We start from the raw sequence: 25,021 nt of genomic DNA, 5'->3' as shown, positions 1-25,021 counted from the left end.
AGTCAAAAAAGTTTTTTTCGTTTCTAATGACAGAACTCTGATATCCAAGTATATGCCATTAGTTTCTGTTTCTGATGCAGGGAGAGCTGCCAATATGGAAGTTAGCTGACTCGAAAACCAGCCATTCGCAACCATGGTCCTGTGAAACGCTATTGTTCCGCCAGAGTTTGCAAGGGGTTCCCTTGAGCTGTGGAAAACCTACCTTCCATCTGATAGTGACTGCAAAGTTATCGGTCCAATGCCACTTGGCAAAGCCAGCAGCATGAACCCAATGATCATTTTAGCTGTTTGTAAGGGTGGCATTCTAACCGGCACTTTAAGGGGGGAATTTTTTCCACCACTGTAAGGGGCATTATTCCCACTGACTCCTGAAGAATTTGTTTTAACAGAGGTTCCCTGAGACCTGAAAATTTATTCAAGGGTTCCTCTGGAGTAAGAAGGTCGAGAACAGTTGCTATACCCCCACACCTCCTTTCCTTTTTAAATTTAACAGATTAACGGTCAGATTTGAATCATTCAAAGCTAAGCATAAGAAATAAAAGTGCATAAGCAGAGATTTCTTTCAGGTTACTGAACTGATATGCAAAGTATTGACTTTTCCTGTTAAGTTCACCATACATGTTACAATCTGACTATACCAAAATTATCTGATGCGAGGACCTATCTAAACTATGCAATCAATTTGCAACAATCAGGCAGGCCTTGTGCTACATAGTTGTTGGTAGATCTAAGGAAGATTGTACAGGTAGATTGTAATGCCCTGTACACACGATCGGACATTGATCGGACATTCCGACAACAAAATCCTAGGATTTTTTCCGACGGATGTTGGCTCAAACTTGTCTTGCATACACATGGTTGCACAAAGTTGTCAGAAAATCCGATCGTTCTGAACGCGGTGATGTAAAACACGTACGTCTGGACTATAAACGGGGCAGTAGCCAATAGCTTTCGTCTTTTAATTTATTCTGAGCATGCGTGGCACTTTGTGCGTCGGATTTGTGTACACATGATCGGAATTTAACCGATCGGATTTTGTTGTCGGAAAATTCTATAGCCTGCTCTCAAACTTTGTGTGTCAGAAATTTCTATGGAAAATGTGTGATGGAGCCCACACATGGTCGGAATTTCCGACAACAAGGTCCTATCACACATTATCCGTCGGAAAATCCTATCGTTTGTACAGGGCATAAGACCTCATTTACACAGGACTTTTTTTTTCCTCCCCTAAACACCTTTGCTACTAGCAGGAAAAAAGCAGCTTAAAAAACACACCTAAAGCCACGTTTAAGCGCACTTAGATGTGTACGGGCATTTCAAGCGTTTCAATGTTTATGGATTTCAATGGCCAGAATATTAATTTATTCTGGCCATTAGAGTGAATGAATGCTCAAGCGCTAAACTCATCTATAGTTTTTTTCTGACAAAAGCTCCTCTTCTGAAAACTCTGGTGATGGCTATTTTGCAGCCTGTAAACACCTATGTGTGCATAGCCACATAGGCCAATGTTAAAGGTGCGTTTATAGGTCAAGCACCTGTAAAAGTGCCATTTTTTTACGACCTGTGTCCATGAGGCCTAAGCTGTGTGTTGAGCTTTGTGGTGAAACATGACGCACTCCTACTCTGCCCCTGTTTTGGTCAGTGAAGCTATTATCAAATTAAAAAACACTAGGGGGAACATTGGACAAGATAGGATCAAGCTCAACTGCTACAGGAAAAGTTGCATATTGCTTATATCCCTGTATCCATTTTGATGTGACATATTCCACTGTAAGTAACCTCTGATTATGTTTTCAATTATATGCTTAGTTCTAACTGTTAATGATTGAGCCAAGTTTACAATAAAAATTAACTTCCCAGGAGGTATAGAAGGCACTCTTCTAGTGCCTCCTGACATATGTTGCAGCCCAGGTCTGATTCACTCCCCTGCCTTCCTACAAATTGTTGCTCACTGCCTGAATAGCCAATTGTCAGTCCCTAATGCTGTTATATGGTGGATACAGTACAGTATACCTAGCAGAATGCAAGTATTTTTCATAAGTTCTTTGCTGCAGCTAGGACTGGAGTGGTAAAAGGGAGTTCGGAAGGAAAGGTACAAAAATGTCAATTCCCTTTAGGAGCACTCTGAGAGTCAGCTGAAGCTTTGCTGTGTTTATGCCCAACTTGAACAAAAAAATTATGCCCCCCCTTTCTAGTGTAAAATATACATAGAGTTTTTGTTTAACATTTACAAAATATATAAATATTATCTTCAACATAGATTTCAAATTAAAAAGTACCCATGAAAGAATTCTAAAATAAAAATGTAATATCGATGGGTGCCCTGCAGTCCCATTCCAAAATCACGGCATTATGAAGCCTTTGAAGCTAGAGTTTTTCTGTGGGAATTTGTATCCATTTAGTCAATAGATCAATTTTGAGGTCTAACGTTGGAATGGAAGACCTAGCTCTCAATCAGCTACTAACTCAAGGTGTTGAATAGGGTAGAGGTCTGGGGTCCGGGCAGACCACTTGTGTGCCTCCACACCAAATTCCTGAAAGCATCTCCTTAGGGACTTGGATTTATGCACGGGGCACAGTCATGATACCTCAGAGAATAGCTTTCTCCAAACTGTTTCCACAAAGTTGAAAGTGAACAACTCTCTAAAATGTCTATGTTTGTTGTAGCATTAACTGTACCCTTCACTGGAAACACCTGAACCATCATTTGGAGGGGTGTCCACATACTTTTGGTGTATCTCCATAGGGTAAGCACAAAAGCTTAGTCAAAAATTAATAACAACAATAATTTTAAGAATACAACAACAATTATAAAACATACATTTACCTCTACTGGGAACAGTAGGATTGATTTACTAAAACTGGAGAGTGCAAAATCAGGTGCAGCTGTGCTTGGTAACCAATCAGCTTCTAACTTCATGTGATTGTAAAGTCTTGTTTTTTTCTCTAAAAATAACAAACATGTCTATACTAACAGTAGTGTGCAGTGGTTTTGCAAAGAGCAGCCTGGATCCTCCTCTTCTCGGGTCCCTCTTCGGTTCTCCTGGCCCCTCCCTCCTGTCGAGTGCCCCCACAGCAAGCGGCTTGCTATGGGGGCACCCGAGCCGAGTCACAGCTCCTTGTGTCCATTCAGACACGGAGCCCAGATTCGGGCCGCCCTCTCTCCTGATTGTCTGATTTTGATTGACAGCAGCTGGAGCCAATGGCGCCGCTGCTGTATCTCAGCCAATCAAGAGGAGAGCCGAGGAACTTGTGGACATCGCTGGAGAGAGATGGGGCTGAGGTAAGTATTAGGGGTGCTGGAGGGCAGCTTCTGCACACAGAAGGTTTTCTTGTATCTTAGTGCATGGAATGCATTAACATAAAAAAAACTTCTGACTTTACAACCACTTTCAGCTTGTTAAATTAAAGTGATTGTAAAGGTAGAAGGTTTAATGCATTCTATGCATTAAGATAAAAAGCCTTCTGTGTGCAGCAACCCCCCCTCAGCCCCCCTAACACTTACCTGAAGTCCCTCTAGATGCAGTGATGTTGCAGAAATGGCACGGCTGCCTGGGACTCCCCTCCTCATTGGCTGAGACAAAAGCGCGGTGCTATTGGCTCCTGCTGCTGTCAATCAAAGTCAGTCAGCCAATGAGGAAAGAAAAGGGGCGGGGTGGGCCACAGTTCCTTGTCTAAATGGACACAGGGAGCTGTGACTCAGCTCGGGTGCCCCCATAGCAAGCTGCTTGGTGTGGGGGCACTCAACTGGAGGGAGGGGCCAGGAGATCTGAAGAGGGACCCAAGAAGAGGAGGATCCACTGCAAATCCACTGCACAGAGAAGGTAAGTATAACATGTTTGTTATTTTTAACTAAAAAAAGAGATTTTACAGTCACTTTAAGCTTTGACAAAAAAAAAAAAACTGGAAGCTGATTGGCTTCTATGTACAGATGCACCAGACTTTGCACGCTCCGGTTTTAGTAAATCAATCCCACAGCCTGTAAAGGACACTAGTCAGTGCTTACTATACATGTGTTCCTGTAGTAAAAGGGCCAGATTCCCCATAGATGTAGGTATGTAAGTGAGTGTTGGGTGCATCAAGTGACTAGTTGCTGTTCTGGAACCTTAAAGTAGAACTATAGGAAAACCTTTTTGTTTTCATTTTGGATAGAGCAAGGGAGTTTGAAAACCCCTGTCAGATTTTTTGCCATCTGTGTTCTATTGCAGAGATTTCCCTTTACTTCCTGTCTCATAGCCAAACAGGACGTGAGAGGAAATCCCTGCAAATTAAGGGAATCTCTTGGGAACCCCCAAGTCACCAGAACTATCTTCCCAATTGGAAGATTTCCCCTCTAATACTTTTTCTGGGACAACACAAAATTTGCGATTTTCTTTTACTTTCACTTTCAATTATAATGGTAAACAGGACAAATAGAGAGTGAATCTCCCTAACGGGGGCACAGACAGCAATAAAATTGACAGGTGTTCTAATCCCTCTCCACTCTATCCATAATTAAAAAGTTTTGCCTTTAGTTATACTTTAACCTGTTTCCAGGTGGTAGGCCTGGTTCTACAGTGCAAAGATGCTATATAACGCTAATGTAATATTCATTTATTGCAATGCCAACAAGTGTTTTTTGCTTGAATTACGTACTGATTCTACAGTTTCATGTTGAGAAAATCCAACAGGTGCAATACCATAGATGGATACAGTCAGGATTGTAATGAGTAGATGTACAACTGTAATCCAGTAAGTGAAGAACGGCCTGAAAAGAACACAATATTTATCACATTATCTATAGATAAAAAGAAAAGTGCAATATCCTATTCCTCTTAAGGCATAAATATAAAGCTTATTTTTTACAGTAATATATAATAATTATGAATGTATTACAGATCTACCACTGAACTGACATCTTTTTCATTCTATAAAAAAGCATGCAATAAATATGTTGATTAAAGCAATAGTAAAGTCCACTTGTTTATTTATACCTACAGGTAAGCCTATAATAAGGGTTACATGTAGGTACAAATATCTCCTAAATGTTCACAGCAGTCCCCAACATCATGTGCGGGATTGATATTATTGCAGCTCAGCAATTTAAAACAGGTGGAGCCCGTGAATCCGGAAGAAAGACCAGGTGAAGATTGGAGCCCTGTCAGTGTTGACACTGCGCTGATTGAGCACTTTGTTTTAAGGTAAGTATTTCATAATATGCTAGTATGCAATGCATACTAGAACATTATAGTCTAAACTTGGGAGAAAATATATATATTTATTTTTTTCAGTTTGCTACCACTTTAAACAAAAAAAAAATGAAATAAATTACTACCAAGGCCCAGTTATAAACAAAATGTACAAATAACTGTTTCTTATTTAGTAAGTACATTGACTTATACTGTACATACCGGTGGTCATCCATATCTTCTATTTGTCTTTTTACATAGCTGTCTATCCTTTTACGATATGTTCTGTTTGTTAATCTTCCCACCATTCCAAGACCATATGGCCTTTTTTCTTTTGCAAACAGCTTCTTTACCGGAACAGTTATACGCTGGCCTCTCTTTTGAGGACTGACAGTGACTACTTCCTGACAAAGTCTTATTTTTGGCTGTACAAGGTGTCCTTCTTTTACTTTACGCCAACCTCTCTCCAGTGGCCTGGAATAAGACAGAATTTTTTAATATGCAGATGAAAGACTCCATGTACCCACATTTATTTATTAAACCCTTAATGTTTTTTCCAGTTACCTAAAGTATTGGTCAACAGCTTCACTGCCACTATAAATTCCATTACTGGCAGGTGTTCTATCAGGTAGGTACTAAGTTAATGCCTGTCAATGATTTTAGCTGTCTTGAAATGTGTGAAAGATATAGGGAAAAAAAAGAGTAGAAAGTGTAAGAGGATAGTGTACACTTTTGTAGGGCACAAGTGTACTGGAAATGTGACTGACTGCTGTAAACGAGTGTCTTAGGGTGTGTGTGCATGCGTGCACTGGGTGATAGCAAAGAGGAAGAGAAGAAGACAAACAAGGGGAGAATATAAAACTGCCAAGGAGGGCGAGTGGGGGGAATGCAACATTGGAAAGGCAAGCAGACAAGAGAGAGGTACACGAGCCAGGAGAGTGTAAAGCTGTTTGTGGGCAGGACATTTTCAGGACTGCTGATAGTACACAGAAAGTGTTTTTCTGCAAAGGATAGAATGAACACTGAACAGAAGAGCAAACATGGAGCTAGGAGTAAATTCGTTAAGGCAGCCCAGATGATTTATTTTTTTACATTCAACCAACATGGATGAACGAAAAAAAAAAAACTGACCCGATTCCCCCATCCACACATTCGATGTGGATGGGGGAGTCCTTCCCACTGAGCTATTGTATTCTGACAGCGGGGAGACTTCCCCACCATCAGATTACACTAATCAGTGCTGCTGGCTATAGCCGGCAGCAATAATCGACCAGCAAAGATCCAACAGGGCGGTTGTACATAATTAATTGCTAGATCGACTTCTGTACAACCACCCTGCCCATACATGGATAAAAATTTGTCCGGTCCCTGGTGAACCAGACGAATTTCGATCCATGTATGGCTGGTTTAAGGGTCTAAAGCTAAGAATAAAACAAACAGATTCCCCTATCCATGCAAGTGAGGTGAATAGAGGAGGTGGGGTCACCTTCACTGTCAAAAAATACACTGATCATTGGCTGCAGACACTGATGGAATGACATTTTTTCTAACGATCCCGTTCAACAAAAGTTGAACTACAGATCAACTTCTGTTGAATCGGGAGGGCTAATCCAATCCCTGCTGAACTGGCTGAATTCCAATCGGTGCGTATCCACTTTAGGGGTGTAATGCTTGCTGGGTGCAAAAAGCCTCCGGCGCTATTTAGTTTTTATAGAATATAGGAAGTATAGTTATGTGTGCTAAAGGGGCCATCTCATTGCAGGCATGGATACTGGAAAGTAAGGTTTTTGAGCTGAAGGTATGATATACAGGAAGGACAAATGGAAGTGCTGATGAAGCTTGTCCCCAGGAAACTGGAGGCAGAATTACCCCATGTAAAAATAAAAGTGTCTCTTAAAGAGGTTGTAAAGGTTAGCCATTTTTTTTACCTTACTGCATTCCCAGCAGTAAGGTTAAAAAGACTCAATATTTGTATGTGCCCCTTCCCCACAAAATACTTACTCTGAGTCCTCATCCGATCCAGCGCTGTGCCCATCTGCATTGGGTCCCTCCTTCCTCCCTACAGTCACAGGACAGAGGCAGCAGGGGGAGCCATTGGCTCCTGCTGCTGTCATTCAAATCTCGTGAGGAGGGAGTAGGGTCAAGCCTAGCTGTCTGTCTGTGGATGCACACAGCCCTGTTTCCTATGGTGGCACACAGAGAAGAGAAGGAGCCAAGAGCACTGGTGGAGCACCCCAGAAGAGGATGTTTGGTTCTGCTTTGTACAATACCATTGCACAGAGCAGATAAGCATAACATATTTATTATTTTAAAAAAAAAGTCATCCTTTACAACCCCTTTAAGTTTAATATTATATAGGATATACTGAATATAGATAAAAACAATAAAGGGGGAAAGTTAACAATTACTGTTTAGTTTCTGTAGATTAGATGACCACCTACAGCATTAAATGACTTTTTTCTAATTCACTTTTATCCAAGGCACTCCCTGTATGTTCCTCAGCATCTTCTGCTTTTTCTGTATTATCGGCCTCTTTGATGGCTGCCTCTGAAGGAGATTCAAACACTTCATCAGGGTAACTAGACATTTCTTCATGAAGAGCACCTTCCTGTTCATAAAACAGCATGATATTTATATTTATAAAACAGAGCAAAAATAAAAATATTTGATAAAACTGATAAATGCAGAAGGAAGAGAAATATTTTGACTTTTCTTGCATATTGAAATTCAATTAACCGCTTGCCTACCTGGGCAATTTTTAAAATTTTTACATACATGTTTAAAATCTGCATTTTTTTAGCTAGAAAATTACTTTAAACCCCTAAGCATGATATATTTTCTGAAAAACAGAGGCCCTGGGGAATAAAATGGTGACTGTTGCAATTTTTTATCTCACGTGTTATTTGTGCAGGCATTTATCAAGAAGAATTTTTAAGGAAAACTACACTTAAATGAATTTTAGTGCACACAAACACAATGCAATACCCAATTTTGTGGTAAAATATAAAATAGATACCAAACATGTCAAGATTTAAAATTGTACATGCCTGTGCAAAAGCAAGAAACTGTGTTACATAAAATTATCCATAGACAACATTTTAATAGCCTTAAATATGTTATCAGTTTAGAGTTATACGGAAGCTATGGTACTAGAATGTTTGCTCCTACTCCAACATTCTGTAATGCATTCACCGATTACATATGTGTGCTGGACCTACATGCACATTTGTATTTGCATATGAGCACAGGGGGACAGGGGTGCTTTGAAAAATTTTTTTTTATATATATATTTAAATTGTTTTTACACTTTTGTTTTTCATTTAACTTTAGTGATACCACAAAGATTGAACAAGTGATAGCTTTGGGTAGTGACAGGTAATCTTATTTGAGACATCAGGGGTCTTTTAGACCCCTGATGTCTCCTTTGCCCTTCAAAGCATCTGATCAAACACAGATTGTGTTTGATCAGATGATTCCCAGGCTGTACAGGCCAGGAAATGACAGCACTACAACAGGAAGTGACAAAATCCTTGCCGCTTTCGACTTCAGAGTTGGGGGAACGGATGGATGAGCAGGCACAACTGGCTCGAGTGAGGACTCGGTAAGTATTAGGGGGGGATAAGGGGGTGATAGCACTACCTAAACATTTTTTACCTTAATGCAGGGAATTTATTAAGGTAAAAAAGATTTAGGCTTTAGAACTAGTTTAAAGCTGGTTTTACGTTGGTGACAGCATTAGTGTGTGGCCGTTTATTTCTACTTGACAAAATTATATCTGGAGCTGTTTTATTTAGGAATGGTTTACAGAATAACCCCTGTTTTCCATTCTGCAACAGGGAAATATTATTATTCTTACCGGTTTTAGAAAATGATACAGACTGCAGATTGAATTATAAAGGTAATCCATAAAATCAAAAAATGATACATAACTAGTGTAGTAGCGTGTGATATCTATTTTTTTATTGTTTTCCTCTAAATAATCATAACTAGTACCTGTATTAAATTAAGAAGTGTCCTCCCTACAATAGCACTGATGGTCTTTATCAACAAAGCCAACGCCATTGAGAATAGAGATATGGGTCCAATTGAGTCTTGAGATTTTTTCACACTTCTTTGTTGCTATTATACTACGTCTTTACAACTGAAACGACAAGGAAATAATAGTTCTCACCCTTGCGAAAAATGATGTGTCCAGTTCATCAGGAAAATCCATGGTGTCTTCTTCTAGGAAACTAACTGGAGTGAAGCTTCGTCTATTTATCCTTCGTAAAGTACTTTCCTTTATCGATCGACCCTACAATGAAAGGTTAGCGCGTTTGTTAGTGTTTATAGCTGAACGTCACCTCTTGCAAATTTTTAAGCTCTCTCCTTCACCTACACTTCCCATCTTCTCCTTTATGGAGGCAGGTGTGCTGTTACTAGAAATGTGGCTACACCATCTTCTGACAAATATATGGTACACTGCAGTACACCTCTAATATTATCCAAACGTATTTCATTGACCCAGGTCAGGCCACCATAAAATTATTCATTTCAGTAATATGTGGAGACTTGGTGAATTGAGTCATTTGATGGCTTTTTTTATCCCTTGTAGATTCCAGCAGTGAGATTTCCCCATCATAGTTTCAGATCCTCTACCCATTCTCCACTTGCATACTTCACACTAAATTATAAATCCAAGATTGAGGTGCCACATCACTTAAAAGAGAAGTATGAGGTATTAAAAAAAACCCTTATACTCACCTAGGTGGATGCAGCATCAATCCGATGCTGCATCTGTCCCCCACCGCCTCTGCATTGAGAACTGAGTGATCAAACACAGCTGATTGTTCAGTTCTGCCCTCCGCTCTGAGCAGAAAGCAGAGACTGTGAGTCAGTGGCTCTTTGCTCTGCCCCTCCGGTGCTCACTGGAGCATTGGGCTGGGGAGGGAGCAGCTGGCTCAGTCTTCCAGGTGAGTGACAACAGCCAACAGCAGGCTTTAGCCCACTGTCCAGTGAAAAAAGGTCACAGGAGTGCAGAGCTCCTGTGCACCATAGGAAAAGTAGGGCCAAAAAAGCTTTGGCCATACTTCTTCTTTAAAGAAAAACAGAAGCGCCTGATGCCTCAAAGTTGAACTCTATACAAAACTACTTTTCTGGTTTGGGTTTATTGTGGCAGGGTTCAACAAATTGCAGACTTTCATTTACCATCTGATTCAGTTTGTGAGACTTCCACCCCCACCCTGCACAGCGAAAAATATTTTAGATAAGCATCTAGTGTTATCCACTCTAGAATATAGAATGCAAAAAATGCTGTATAACTAGCTCACCAACGGATGCTTAATAAGAATGCTTAATAAGAAGATATCGAAAGTGGATAAAGAAAATATTCTTCTGCACTATGCTGGAACACCTTCTCATGACACTTAGGGTATTCAGCATTTCCCAGGATCTTGCCAAAAGGATGGTGTAGTCATCCGGTGCAGTAAGGAAGCAGGGGTAAAGTTTTTTTTTTTTTACTACAAGGTTTTAGCAGAGATTGGGGGGGGGGGGGGATGCAATAAAAAAGCAGACCTTGCTTGGTAATTCAAGGTCGCTTTTAGGCCTCATGTACATTGGACTATGTGTGTTCATGCACACATAGGCTGTTATCAGCATATTTGGCTGGAAAAAAAAATAGAACTAGTGGGCTTTGAGAGGATTTTTTGAGCTGTAAAAACAATCTAATGTCGGTAGACGTGGTAAAACGCGACTAACCAAAGTTTTTAAACATTTTTGATTACATAGCTTGTGTTTTCTTGCCAAAAACGCTAACACTAAAAAACACGGGAAAAGGCAGCAAAATGCTAATCCAAAAAAGTGGAAAAAAAAAATGTTTTTAACATGGCAACGCTACTGGCATTATTTATAATGTCCAATGTGCACGAGGCCTTAACCACTTCAGCCCCGGAAGGATTTACCCCCTTCCTGACCAGAGCACTTTTTACAATTTGGCACTGCGTCGCTTTAACTGCTAATTGCGCGGTCATGCAATGCTGTACCCAAACGAAATTTGCGTCCTTTTCTTCCCACAAATAGAGCTTTCTTTTGATGGTATTTGATCACCTCTGCCGTTTTTATTTTTTGCGCTATACACGGAAAAAGACTGAAAATTTTGAAAAAAATTGATATTTTCTACTTTTTGTTCTAAAAAAAATCCAATAAACTCAATTTTAGTCATACATTTAGGCCAAAATGTATTCGGCCACATGTCTTTGGTAAAAAAAATGTCAATAAGTGTATATTTATTGGTTTGCGCAAAAGTTATAGCGCCTACAAACTAGGGTACATTTTCTGGAATTTACACAGCCTTTAATTTATGACTGCCTATGTCGTTTCTTGAGGTGCTAAAATGGCAGGGCAGTACAAAACCCCCACAAATGACCCCATTTTGGAAAGTAGACACCCCAAGGAAATTGCTGAGAGGCATGTTGAGCCCATTGAATATTCATTTTTTTTGTCCCAAGTGATTGAATAATGACAAAAAAAAAAAAAAAAAAATTACAAAAAGTTGTCACTAAATGATATATTGCTCACACAGGCCATGGGCATATGTGGAATTGCACCCCAAAATACATTTAGCTGCTTCTCCTGAGTACAGGGATACCACATGTGTGGGACTTTTTGGGAGCCTAGCCGCGTACGGGGCCCCGAAAACCAATCACTGCCTTCAGGATTTCTAAGGGCGTACATTTTTTATTTTACTCCTCACTACCTATCACAGTTTCGGAGGCCATAAAATGCCCAGATGGCATAAACCCCCCCAAATGACCCCATTTTGGGAAGTAGACACCCCAAGCTATTTGCTTTGAGGCATGTTGAGTCCATGGAATGTTTTATATTTTGACACAAGCTGCGGGAAAGTGACAAATTTTTTTTTTTTTTGCACAAAGTTGTCACTAAATGATATATTGCTCACACAGGCCATGGGCATATGTGGAATTGCACCCCAAAATACATTTAGCTTCTTCTCCTGAGTATGGGCATACCACATGTGTGGGACTTTTTAGGAGCCTAGCCGCGTACGGGGCCCCGAAAACCAATCACCGCCTTCAGGATTTCTAAGGGCGTGAATTTTTGATTTCACTCTTCACTGCCTATCACAGTTTCGGAGGCCATGGAATGCCCAGGTGGCACAACCCCCCCCAAATGACCCCATTTTGGAAAGTAGACACCCCAAGCTATTCGCTGAGAGGCATGGTGAGTATTTTGCAGCTCTCATTTGTTTTTGAAAATAAAGAAAGACAAGAAAAAATTTTTTTTTTTTCTTTTTTCAATTTTCAAAACTTTGTGACAAAAAGTGAGGTCTGCAAAATACTCACTATACCTCTCAGCAAATAGCTTGGGATGTCTACTTTCCAAAATGGGGTCATTTGGGGGGGGGGGGGTTTGCCACCTGGGCATTCCATGGCCTCCGAAACTGTGATAGGCAGTGAAGAGTGAAATCAAAAATTTACGCCCTTAGAAAGCCTGAAGGCGGTGCTTGGTTTTCTGGGTCCCGTGCGCGGCTAGGCTCCCAAAAAGTCCCACACATGTGGTATCCCCATACTCAGGAGAAGCAACAGAATGTATTTTGGGGTGTAATTTCACATATTCCCATGGCATGTTTGAGCAATATATCATTTAGTGACAACTTTGTGCAAAAAAAAAAAAAAAAAAAATTGTCTCTTTCCCACAACTTGTGTCACAATATAAAATATTCCATGGACTCGACATGCCTCTCAGCAAATAGCTTGGGGTGTCTACTTTCCAAAATGGGGTCATTTGGGGGGGTTTTGAACTGTCCTGGCATTTTATGCACAACATTTAGAAGCTTATGTCACACATCACCCACTCTTCTAACCATTTGAATACAAAGCCCTTTCTGACACTTTTTGATTACATGAAAAAATTATTTTTTTTTGCAAGAAAATTACTTTGAACCCCCACACATTATATATTTTTTTAAAGCAAATGCCCTACAGATTAAAATGGTGGATGTTTCATTTTTTTTTTTCACACAGTATTTGCGCAGCGATTTTTAAAACGCATTTTTTGGGGAAAAAACACACTAAATACATGTTTAAAAGCCTTTAAAAGCCTTTACAGGTTACCACTTTAGATTTACAGAGGAGGTCTACTGCTAAAATTACTGCCCTCGATCTGACCTTCGCGGTGATACCTCACATGCATGGTGCAATTGCTGTTTACATTTGACGCCAGACCGACGCTTGCGTTTGCCTTAGCGCGAGAGCAGGGGGGACAGGGGTGCTTTTTTTTTTTTTTTTTTTTCTTTATTTTTTTGCTTTTTTATCTTATTTTTAAACTGTTCCTTTCATATTTTTTTTTTTTTTAAATCATTTTTCTTGTTATCTCAGGGAATGTAAATATCCCCTATCATAGCAATAGCTGGTGACAGGTACTCTTTTTTGAAAAAATTGGGGTCTATTAGACCCTAGATTTCTCCTCTGCCCTCAAAGCATCTGACCACACCAAGATCGGTGTGATAAAATGCTTTCCCAATTTCCCAATGGCGCTGTTTACATCCGGCAAAATCTAAGTCATGAAATGCTCGTAGCTTCCGGTTTCTTAGGCCATAGAGATGTTTGGAGCCACTCTGGTCTCTGATCAGCTCTATGGTCAGCTGGCTGAATCACCGGCTGCATTCTCAGGTTCCCTGTTGAGACAGGAGAGCCAGAGAAAAACACGGAAGACGGTGGGGGGGCATTCCCTCCCACTGCTTGTAAAAGCAGTCTAGAGGCTAATTAGCCGCTAGGATTGCTTTTACATGAAAGCCGACCGCTGGCTGAAAAGAATGATACCAAGATGATACCTAAACCTGCAGGCATCATGCTGGTATAACCACTCAAAGTCGTGAATGGCGTACCTGAAGACAAAAAAATGGTTAACAATAAAGCACAGTAAACGGTAAAGTATAAAAAATTGCAGACCTGAAAAACAAACATGATAAAACATAATAACAATAAAACATTGCAGAATAGAATACAGTAAAAAAGAGCAGAACAATAGAGAGAATAGAGAGAGAGAGAACAATAAAACGACAACTATTTTTTTTTTATTTTATATTTTTGTATGTGTTTTTTTTTTTTGTTTTTTGTTTTTTACACTTTTTTTTGTAACTAACTTTTATAACTGTAACCGGTTCCAGGTTCGGGTCTCTCAAAATGTGATGGCATCTTGGGAGACCCTGTGAAAGTGTGCCTAGTCTGTGCAATGCTGTACCCTACGCTAATACTCAACTAGTGAATGGTAGCGTTCAAAACATTCACCAATGCAAAGACCAGGATTGTCAGGACAGGAGGGACAATAATAGCGGGTGTCACGCCTATATCCGCGCTTGCTGCAGACACAACATCTTTTTTGGGGGTTCGTTGGGTAGGGGTACTCGGGAGGACATAAAGAAAATGCCTCTCATGCAGCCGACTGCATTGGGTTGGGGATGTGAATGGGGGAAGTACGGGCGCTGCAGAAGTGGTCGGTTCCCAATTAGGATTGGCGAATGTAGCAGGAAGGGCATTATGGGCACGACGGGCCTGTGTTTGTCTTTTTGGTGGCAGCGGGACACTACTTGTGCTTGCCACCTCACCAGCTTGAACTGCATTTATGGGACTCGCCACGTCACCAAGTGTTACTGCAGTGCTGGTTTGACTACGACCGGGGTGTACTAGGCCGCTGGTGCTTGCCAGTTCACCAAAACGCTACCAAAAAAACTGTTAGCGATCGCAGGGATCAGGCCTGACTCTGCGAACGCTGCAGTTATGCGTTTAGTGTTCTGTAAGTGACAGTGATCGATCGATACTGCACTTGGGTGGGCTGGGCCGGGCTGGGCGGAGGGGCAAAACGCAGGTGCTAGCAGGTATCTGGGCTGATCCCACTAACACTGCGTTTTTGGGAACCCTAAACTGCTGGGGACGCTAGTATAGATCTGATCGGATCAGATATTGATCTGATCAGATACTATACCACTAAGGGAGGTGTACGTGTGTGCGTGGGTGTTAGCGCGACTGGCGCTAACCTGACGCTGCTTGGGGCTGGTGCTTGCCAGTTCACCAAAACGCTACCAAAAAAACTGTTAGCGATCGCAGGGATCAGGCCTGACTCTGCGAACGCTGCAGTTATGTGTTTAGTGTTTTGTAAGTGACAGTGATCGATCGATACTGCACTTGGGTGGGCTGGGCTGGGCCGGGCAGAGGGGCAAAACGCAGGTGCTAGCAGGTATCTGGGCTGATCCCGCTAACACTGCGTTTTTGGGAACCCTAAACTGCTGGGGATGCTAGTATAGATCTGATCGGGATATTGTTGCGTTCAGATACTATACCACTAGGGAGGGGTACGGTGCGTGCGTGGGTGTTAGCGCGACTGGCGCTAACCTGACGCTGCCTGGGGCTGGTGCTTGCCAGTTCACCAAAACGCTACCAAAAAAACTGTTAGCGATCGCAGGGATCAGGCCTGACTCTGCGAACGCTGCAGTTATGCGTTTAGCGTTTTGTAAGTGACAGTGATCGATCGATACTGCACTTGGGTGGGCTGGGCTGGGCCGGGCGGAGGGGCAAAACGCAGGTGCTAGCAGGTATCTGGGCTGATCCCGCTAACACTGCGTTTTTGGGAACCCTAAACTGCTGGGGACGCTAGTATAGATCTGATCAGATCAGATATTGATGCGTTCAGATACTATACCACTAAGGGAGGCGTATGCTGCGTGCGTGGGTGTTAGCGGTACTGGCGCTAATCTGACGCTGCCTGGGGCGACGCATATCACCGCCAGGCGATCAGGGGGCTAAACCTTTATTCGGTAATAAACGGCGGGTGCCCTGACACTATGAAAAATAAACCAACTAACCAGCGTCACCCGTAACGGTTATACGGTGATCAGTGGTGAAAGGGTTAACTAGGGGGCAATCAAGGGGTTAAAACATTTATTAGATATTATATGGGGGTCCCTGTCGCTATAAAATGCTGACGGCGAACCTAAATATTTACGTTCCTAACTAGCGTCACCAGCGACACTAATACAGCGATCAGAAAAATGATCGCTTAGCGACACTGGTGACGGGGTGATCAAGGGGTTAAAACTTTATTAGGGGGGGTTAGGGGGGTACCGTAGACCTAAAGGGGGGGTAACACTCACTGTCCTACCACAGTAACTGTCACTAACTGACACCATGCAGTAATCATAAAAAAAAAAAAAAATACTGCTTGGTGTCAGTGTGACAGGGAGGGGTGATTGGGGGGGGATCGGGGGGCGATCGGGGGGGATCGGGGGTGTTTTGTGTGCCTGGCATGTTCTACTGTGTGTGTGTGTGTTGGTGCACTTACATGTCTTCTCTCCTCGGCGCTAGAACGGAAACTGCCGAGCCGAGGAGAGATGACATCACATCCTCTGCCTGTGTGTACTATACACAGGCAGGGGATGTTCCTCATTGGCTGGGAGCGATCGCGAGGGGGGGCCACGATCGCATGGTGTCCCCCTCGTCTCTCATCGCTCATAGCCAAATGCCGACCGCCGCTGGTACCGGGGGGGGGGGGGGGTCCGATTGGACCCCCGCCCGCGGGAAGGCAATCACGTATGGGTACGTGATTTTGCCTGCCCGTGCCATTCTGCTCACGTATATATGCGTGAGGCGGTCGGCAAGTGGTTAAGCAGGAGATACTGGAAGCTCAGCTGAAAGCAGAAGCCACAAAATTGCAATGGCATAGTACGTGAAACCTACTTTTATACTAAATGACAGCCGAAATGCACTTAAGGAAAAGGAATTTTGTGATTTGAACAGCTTGACCAGCAATTACACAGGGATTGAACCCTAATGCCGCGTACACACGATCGGACTTTATGGCATACTTGGTCTGGCGTACCGGATTTCGTCAGACAATTCGATCGTGTGTGGGCTCCAGCGGACTTTGTTTTCTCAAAAGTTTGACGGACTTAGATTTGAAACATGTTTCAAATCTGTCCGATGGACTCGAGTCCGGTCGAAAAGTCAGCTCGTCTGTATGCTAGTCCGACGAACAAAAACCAACGCTAGGGCAGCTATTGGCTACTGGCTATGAACTTCCTTGTTTTAGTCCGGTCGTACGTCATCACGTACGAATCAGTTGGGCTTTGGTTTATTGTGTGTAGGCAAGTCCGTTCATTCGGAAAGTCCGTCGTAAAGTCCATCAATTACAGAAGTTTTATCTGCCGAAACACTGGACACGAGTGGAAGCTACAAAGTAGATTGGAGTGATCACTCCTCCAAGTTATTTAAAACTAATATGCAGTATGTCGATATGCTCAATTATATTACACTTACACAACACACTAATGCCCCGTACACACGGTCGGATTTTCCGACGGAAAATGTGTGATAGGACCTTGTTGTCGGAAATTCCTACCGTGTGTAGGCTCCATCACACATTTTCCATCGGAATTTCCGACACACAAAGTTTGAGAGCAGGATATAAAATTTTCCGACAACAAAATCCGTTGTCGGAAATTCCGATCGCGTGTACACAAATCCTATGGACAAAGTGCCACGCATGCTCAGAATAAATAAAGAGATGAAAGCTATTGGCCACTGCCCCGTTTAAAGTCCCGACGTACATGTTTTACGTCACCGGGTTCAGAATGATCGGATTTTCCGACAACTTTGTGTGACCGTGTGTATGCAAGACAAGTTTGAGCCAACATCCGTCGGAAAAAATCCTAGGATTTTGTTGTCGGAATGTCCGAACAAAGTCCGACCGTGTGTACGGGGCATTAGACTAAGGATATAATAAATGGGTAATAATGTATAACATTCCAATTCTAAAAAGCATATCAAGCACATCTTACTGCTATTATCTGAGATGCACAGAACTTGTGGAAATATCACAAAATATATTGGATCTTACCTTCACAAGTGCTGCTGCAGCTCTAAAGCTCATTTTTGCCACAGACTCTTTTTTCCTTCTCCGGGGAAATCGGCTGAATCCAGATCTTGAGCTGGTAAATGAGCAGAGAGAAGTTGCTCCTGGTGTAATAGGTGTATGTGGCATACTGTAGCCATCTATGTCTTCTACCATTCGAAAAGCACGTCCTCGTGCCAGCGGATCAATAATCTGCATATATTGAAATGAATATTATTAATACTTATAATATAATAATCCTAACATAGTCTGTAAATACAGCTCTGATAGCTATTCCTAATGAAAAGAAAGGAACGAAGGTATGAAGGTATAAAGTAGTAGTAGTAGTAGTCACCTCATTACTTTATCCTATAGTGACGTGACAAAATACATTTATTTTATAAAATAGATAAAGGTGCCCATGCTTAAATGGGTACACAGAATGCACATTTGCCCAAGCATGTTTTCATAGGCTGAATACTATGTACATCGTTGAGTAAACGGGCCCAAAGCAAAAATGTAAACATTGCTCAGGTCCATAAGGGGTATAAAGATATGAGAGGAATAAAACTAAAAGAAATGTGCATCTATAGTAGAGATGTACTGCATATTTGCATGTTTGCATACAGTACATGATTTTTTTTTTGCTCCAACACACCACAAAGGAAAACTGAAAAATAAAAGCACTCAGAAACATAGGCACTTGTATCTATATGCATGCAATAATTGACTTTCAATATAAAAATAAGTCTTGGTCCCATCTTCATCTGGCTCCCAAACACCTGAACTTAACTTCCATTTTTTATGATTGCCCTAGTTTTTTTCAGGTTTAAATTTTGGTTAAAGCAAAAATAAATCAAAATGTATGTTGTCCATATACATAAACCATCATTATTTAAGAACTTCAATGTTTGAAAGTTTATATTCAAAGAAAAGGCAAAATGTCAATTCAGAGTGTGTGAATAATACCTTTTGCATATTAAACTGAGCTGGTCCCACATAAAGAGGTGGTGGTGTTTCTGTACTTGTTAGAGATATGTTGTCTTGGCTAGGGAGGTCCATTTCTCGGATAACTTGTGGTTTCAACTTTCCATATCTCTGGCTGCAATGTCTAAGGCTCTTCCTCTGCCATTTATGAGACGAGTCACTCTCTTTACTTACTCCAAACCAGTCAGCAGTGCCCCTGACAAAATACAAATTAGATACTCATCATAATAAAAGTATAAATTGAATTGTGGTACAGATACATTTATTTTCATCTTCTCCTTGCGATGCCATTTTAAACTGTAGAACAGGAACCATGATAATATACAGAAGAATAAAAACTGATGCATATGTGAACACAATTATATACCATAGGCAGGCATGCATATATTATACTGTCATAATGAGAGAAAATTATAGTAAAACTTCAGAAAATTGTGTATATGGTGTCACCGGCGCAAAAATAAATAAGAACTCAAAATGTGTGTAGGATTTGCTGCAGTTATAAATTCCTCACTATGCGCTCCCTGATGACGCATGAGTGATGTGAAACACATAGAGGCTAGTGAGTAACGCCAATGTCACATCCTGTCTCTAACCCGCACGAAACCGTGGCTTGCACCGCATGCCGGCTTCTGGAGACGGAACATAGGCTTCACTCAGAACACTGGGTAGACTTAGTGCCAGTCTAAAGGCACTATATCATGTAAATGTATATTTTACACATGTTTTTAAAGAAAAATAAAATAAGGAATGTTGCGCAATGATGGCTGTTTGTTTTCTATGAGGATTTAAAGCGGAGTTCCACCCAAAAATGGAACTTCCGCTTTAAGTGTTGGTGACCCCCTGACATGCCACATTTGACATGTCATTTTTCTTTTGGGGAAGGAGCGGGTACCCTGTTTTTAGAGGCACCCAGCTCCAACTCCCCCCCACCCCCTGGCTCTGTGGTCCCAGAAGATCACCTCTCCCCCCTCCCTCCCTGCAATCTTCTGGGACACGTCACAGGTCCCAGAAGATTGCCCGGCCATTCACAGCACGCAGCTTGGCTCGCGCATGCGCAGTGCGCACCCGGCTGTGAAGCCGCAGCCGGGCGCCCACAGTTAGAAGAGGAGAGGAGGGGAAGAGGAACGGGGCTTCGTACGCCCGCATCGCTGGACCGTGGGACAGGTGAATGTATAATTATTAAAAGTCAGCCGCTACACTTTTTGTATCGGCTGACTTTTAAATGGGTGGAACTCCGCTTTAAGATCACTGAAAGGTGAAGATTTTTGGAATGAATATTGCTACAATCATTGGGAAACCGGTGGCATATTTCTACAAAAGAAACAACTGATCCAGGCATATATTGAGGCATTTTGATTATTGTTTTCTGTGCAAATTTTGGAAGGTGGTGGTGCATTATGAATTGGTGGAATATATAAACACGGATTTGAACCTTGAGCACGTGGTCTAAACTATTTGTGAATAGGAGCATCACTGGGACTTTTCTTTGTATATACATCATATATCACATTTTTTTTTCCCTGTGGTTATAATTTTTGTGGGGATATAATTTGCATGTGCATCTTTTTATATGTTCATTGTATGTGTTCAATTTAATGAATGACATGTCATTGATTGATGTATACAGTTTTCACTGTCACAGATACAAATATTAATTTGGGGTTGGTGCGGTTATCAAATATACCAATAAACTTCAGAAAATAGTTAAATATGCAGTTCATATACACATGTTTATTGTTCCTGTGATACACAGATATTCAGGTGCACCTGTGCTCAAACTATTAACAGTATACTACTACAGGGCTCAAAATTTCAAGTCCTGAGCTACTAGCCAGGTCTTAAGGGTTACTCGCCACCAGTTGCTCCACCCAACCCCTACCCTGCACCGCCCCTAAACACGCCCTCGTAAAGTATCTCATGAAATGAACTGTTAAATGTTTTATGCAGAATTAAGTTACAAAAATAAATATTATCAAGACAAGGAAAGCTTGAGGGCTGTGTATATATATCTACATAGATATCTATATAGATATGGATATCTATATAGATATAGATAAATATATCTATATAGATATATATATATATATACTGTGTACTGGTTCAGCCAATTGGCTTCCAGGTTTCCCCTCTCTGTCCCAAGCCTAATCATGGGACAACAAATCAGCATACTGTAACTATCTTTGTCCAATAAGCAGGATGTAGGCAGCATTTTTGCTAAATCAGAAAATAAAGCAAGTACATGTAAAATATTAGCTGTCAAAATTACAAATTTACAAGACATCAGTTTATCCCTAACCATACATGGGGCAGTAAAGACTAATGCCCTGTACACACGGTCGGACATTGATCGGACACAGGGCTTACAGAACTCTGTTAAAGTTATTTCAATGGGGTCGCAGACCTACCCCCAGAGTGTCCAGGCTGTCAGGGTTCCCCTGCAGAAACTCCACATGTTGTGGAAATGCCCGAAACTTTTCCAGTACTGGCTTACGTTGCTGAATACTATTAATTTTGTTTTCCAAACACACTTATGCCCTGTACACACGGTCGGACATTGAACGGAAATTCCGACAACAAAATCCATGGATTTTTTCCGACAGATGTTGGCTCAAACTTGTCTTGCATACACACGGTCACACAAAGTTGTCGGAAAATCCGATCGTTCTGAACGCGGTGACGTAAAACACGTACGTCGGGACTATAAACGGGGCAATAGCCAATAGCTTTCATCTCTTAATTTACTCTAAGCATGCGTGGCACTTTGTCCATCGGATTTGTCTACACAGGATCGGAATTTAAAGGATCGGATTTTGTTGTCGGAAAATTTTGTAGCATGCTCTCAAACTTTGTGTGTAGGAAATTCCGATGTAAAAAGTCCAATGGAGCCCACACACGGTCGGAATTTAAAGGATTGGATTTTGTTGTCGGAAAATTTTGTAGCATGCTCTCAAACTTTGTGTGTCGGAAATTCCGATGTAAAAAGTCCGATGGAGCCCACACACGGTCGGAATTTCCGACAACAAGCTCCGATTGCACATATTCCGTCGGAATGTCCGACCGTGTGTACGGGGCATAAGAGTGAAAAAAAATTAAAGAAAGCCTGATTATTCCCAAAGTGTGCCTGCCTCCCAGAGCCGAGCCAGAACAGTGGAAATTTTGAGGGCTGTACTACTATTTACATATTCTTAACAAACAGTAAAAATGATTTAAAATAAGGAGTTTTTTGCCTCTCTCGCTGCTTGTAGTGTGAAGTAATTAATTCTCAAATTTCCTGAAAGATTACAACAAAAAACACTAAAGTTAGGTTTAAGTCAGCTTGTTTGGAAAAATCTGATGTGTTTACATTAAGGATTGCAGGCTGCCACATTCTGCTCTTATGAAACAAAAATTACGATTTGAACTTTTAAAATTGATTTATCCATAACCCTATAGCTACAGGGGTGAATTAGGCTTATTTCAAAGTGTTTATTGTTTGTTCAGAATATGTAAATACTTTAGTGTGCAAAGTCTATGAACAGGTTCACTTTAAGCATAGTTTAATCAGGGAGATCACTACTGCTACTTTAGCCTTACTGTTTCCTGGGTTCAACTTCCTACCCAATGGGCTGCGACTAAAATGTTGATTCAAAGAGCAAACTAATGGCAGAGAGGGGACATGGGAAAGTGCCTTGCTGAAGCTAGATAATAATACTTTTGTACATATTGTAAAATCTTTATCCTGAAGTCCATTAACCTCCCTGGCAGTATGATTATTTCAGATTTTTGCGTCTCAAAGCGGTACAATTATTTTGCATAGAAATTTGGTGTTTTATATTGTAGGCCTGTAATTCTTAGCAATAACATACTTAAATCTGTCCATCAAGAGTCTAGTAGATATCCTGGGTATGATGAAGTTTGAAACACAAAATCATAAATTATAAAAAAATAAATAAATAAATATAAATAAATTATAAAAAAATAAAAATATAATAATAATGAAATAAATTTCCCCACGATTCACTATCGCTCAATTCTGCAGGTGTTCTAATTTATTATCACTGTTTTGTAGCTGGTCTAAAACCACTTTTGACGTAAAGGGACACTTTTTGGTTGCTATGGACAATCTCCAGTTTCCAGGCAGAAAGAACAGTATATATCATATAAAACTGCATGCAGGGCACTGGACAAAGCACTGGGGACAAAAGGGATGTGAAATGATTTCATAGAGTACTGTAATCTGTAAGATTACAGTGTACTGTATGTGTTATGAATTTTCACTTTTTTGAATTTGCCGCCAGGCTCCGCCCCCATGCGTTGCGACGCTCGCAGGGAACGGAGCCCGGCACAGAGAGGCTTTGGGAGGACACAGCGGGGGGACATCGCAGGATCCTGGGGACAAGGTAAGTATACCGCACCAGGGTCCTGAGATGTAATCCCGAGTGTGGCTCGGGGTTACTGCTAATGGTGCTGAAATTTAACCCCGAGCCACACTCGGGAAAACCGCCAGGAAGGCTACGAAACATTAGAATTTGGGAATTTTAAAACACTTGAGTCGAGACACTGGCAGACAGAAAAAATACCTCTTTTCTACCCATCATGCCTCAGTTTTGTGAGCAAGCAGCTAGGGCCAATACACAGAGGTCCCTCAATTGATTTAAATACACCGGGGTTGATTTACTAAGGGCAAACAAACTATGTACTTTGCAAATGCAGTTACACTCTACAAGGGCATTTGCCCCAAAGCTTAGTAAATGAGGGAAAGCACTGCTGACCTCCATCACTCAATCAAGTGCAAGCAAAAAGGCTGTTTTTTTATTTTCCTTGCATGTGATGGGGTATTATTTGCAAAGTGAAGCTTCACCTCATTTACTAAGCTCGGGAGCAAATGCCATTGTAGAGTGCAACTGCACTTGCAAAGTGCACAATCTATTTATCTTCAGCAAATCATTTCCTCTGTGTCTCTCAATAGACTTCAAGTAAAAGATTTTATGATAATCCTATTTTCTTTATTGTCCATTGAGGCACACAGGAATTAAGGCATTCTAAAACTGTCGGAATCTTTAAAAGCTGTCCAGTTGAGTGGTGGGCAACAGCCATGGAGAGGTTAAAAAATATGCAAAAACCAACAACAATCGAGTATCTGATCGAACCAACGCCTGAAATCAAGACTAAAAAAAGAAACAGGCAATGCAAAAAACAGGGGAAATACCTTTACCAAGAGACAGGCACCAAAAACCAACCTGGTGTTACAGAACAGGACAGAAAAATACCTCTCGGGTGAAACTAGTATCTGAGAAACCATGGGCCTTGCCCAGATAAACTTCTTGGTTTGATGTTACTGCTTCATGGGTCAGCTTTAGGGCCTGTGTTGACAGACTTTTCCTTGCTTCAAACGAGTCTATAGTGTTACAAAACCCATCTGAAGCAGGTCAAATATAGGACAGAAGGAGGTTAACTGCAGGTCAACAAACTCTGAATTATCTTAGAAGTGTCTCAAATTGATGTCAAACCTATATTATCAATATAACCTGTTGACACAAAACTTTACTCTTCCTTAGGTCAGACGTTAAAGTGGTCCTAAAGGCTTAAGGTTTTTTACCTTCATGCATTTAATGCATGAAGGTAAAAAACCTTCTGTGTGCAGTAGCCCCACTCCCCCCAAGCCCTCCAATCCTTACCTGAGCTCCCTCCAATCCAATCATGTTCACGAAAGCCTCGGCTGTCCCAGGACTTATCCCTCCTCATTGGCTCTCACTGCTGTCAATCATAGCCAGTGAGCTAATAAGAAGAGCGAGTTGGGCGGGGCCAAGCCACGGCTCTATGTTTCTTATGGAGTGAGCACACAGTGGTGCCCCCCAGGGCAAGCAGCTCTCTCTGGGGGCACTGCTCAAGGGGGAGGAGCCAAAAGCACTGGCAGGGGACCCGAAAAGAAGAGGATCGGAGCTACTCTGTGCAAAACCACTGCATAGAGCAGGTAAGAATAACATGTTTGTTATTAAAAA

The 25,021-nt window shown here is 41.5% G+C and overlaps 1 protein-coding gene across 1 annotated transcript in view; it reads right to left on the bottom strand.

The window, feature by feature from the left end:
• The window catches only part of RHBDF1 (rhomboid 5 homolog 1), a 243,312-nt gene that overhangs the window by 87,658 nt on the left and 130,633 nt on the right, over positions 1 to 25,021 (bottom strand). Inside the window, exons 5-10 of the mRNA XM_073633039.1 lie at positions 19,020 to 19,233; positions 18,057 to 18,263; positions 9,340 to 9,462; positions 7,610 to 7,776; positions 5,391 to 5,642; positions 4,636 to 4,747 (exon numbers count right to left, since the gene is read on the bottom strand). Of these exons, the coding sequence (XP_073489140.1) occupies positions 4,636 to 4,747; positions 5,391 to 5,642; positions 7,610 to 7,776; positions 9,340 to 9,462; positions 18,057 to 18,263; positions 19,020 to 19,233 (1,075 nt within the window). The remainder of the gene's footprint in view (positions 1 to 4,635; positions 4,748 to 5,390; positions 5,643 to 7,609; positions 7,777 to 9,339; positions 9,463 to 18,056; positions 18,264 to 19,019; positions 19,234 to 25,021) is intronic.

Source organism: Aquarana catesbeiana, linkage group LG06 (genome assembly GCF_042186555.1).
Source record: "Aquarana catesbeiana isolate 2022-GZ linkage group LG06, ASM4218655v1, whole genome shotgun sequence".
NCBI lineage: Eukaryota > Metazoa > Chordata > Amphibia > Anura > Ranidae > Aquarana > Aquarana catesbeiana.
The sequence above is the reverse complement of the archived record's forward strand: the minus strand, read 5'-3'. Positions and strand labels throughout refer to the sequence as shown.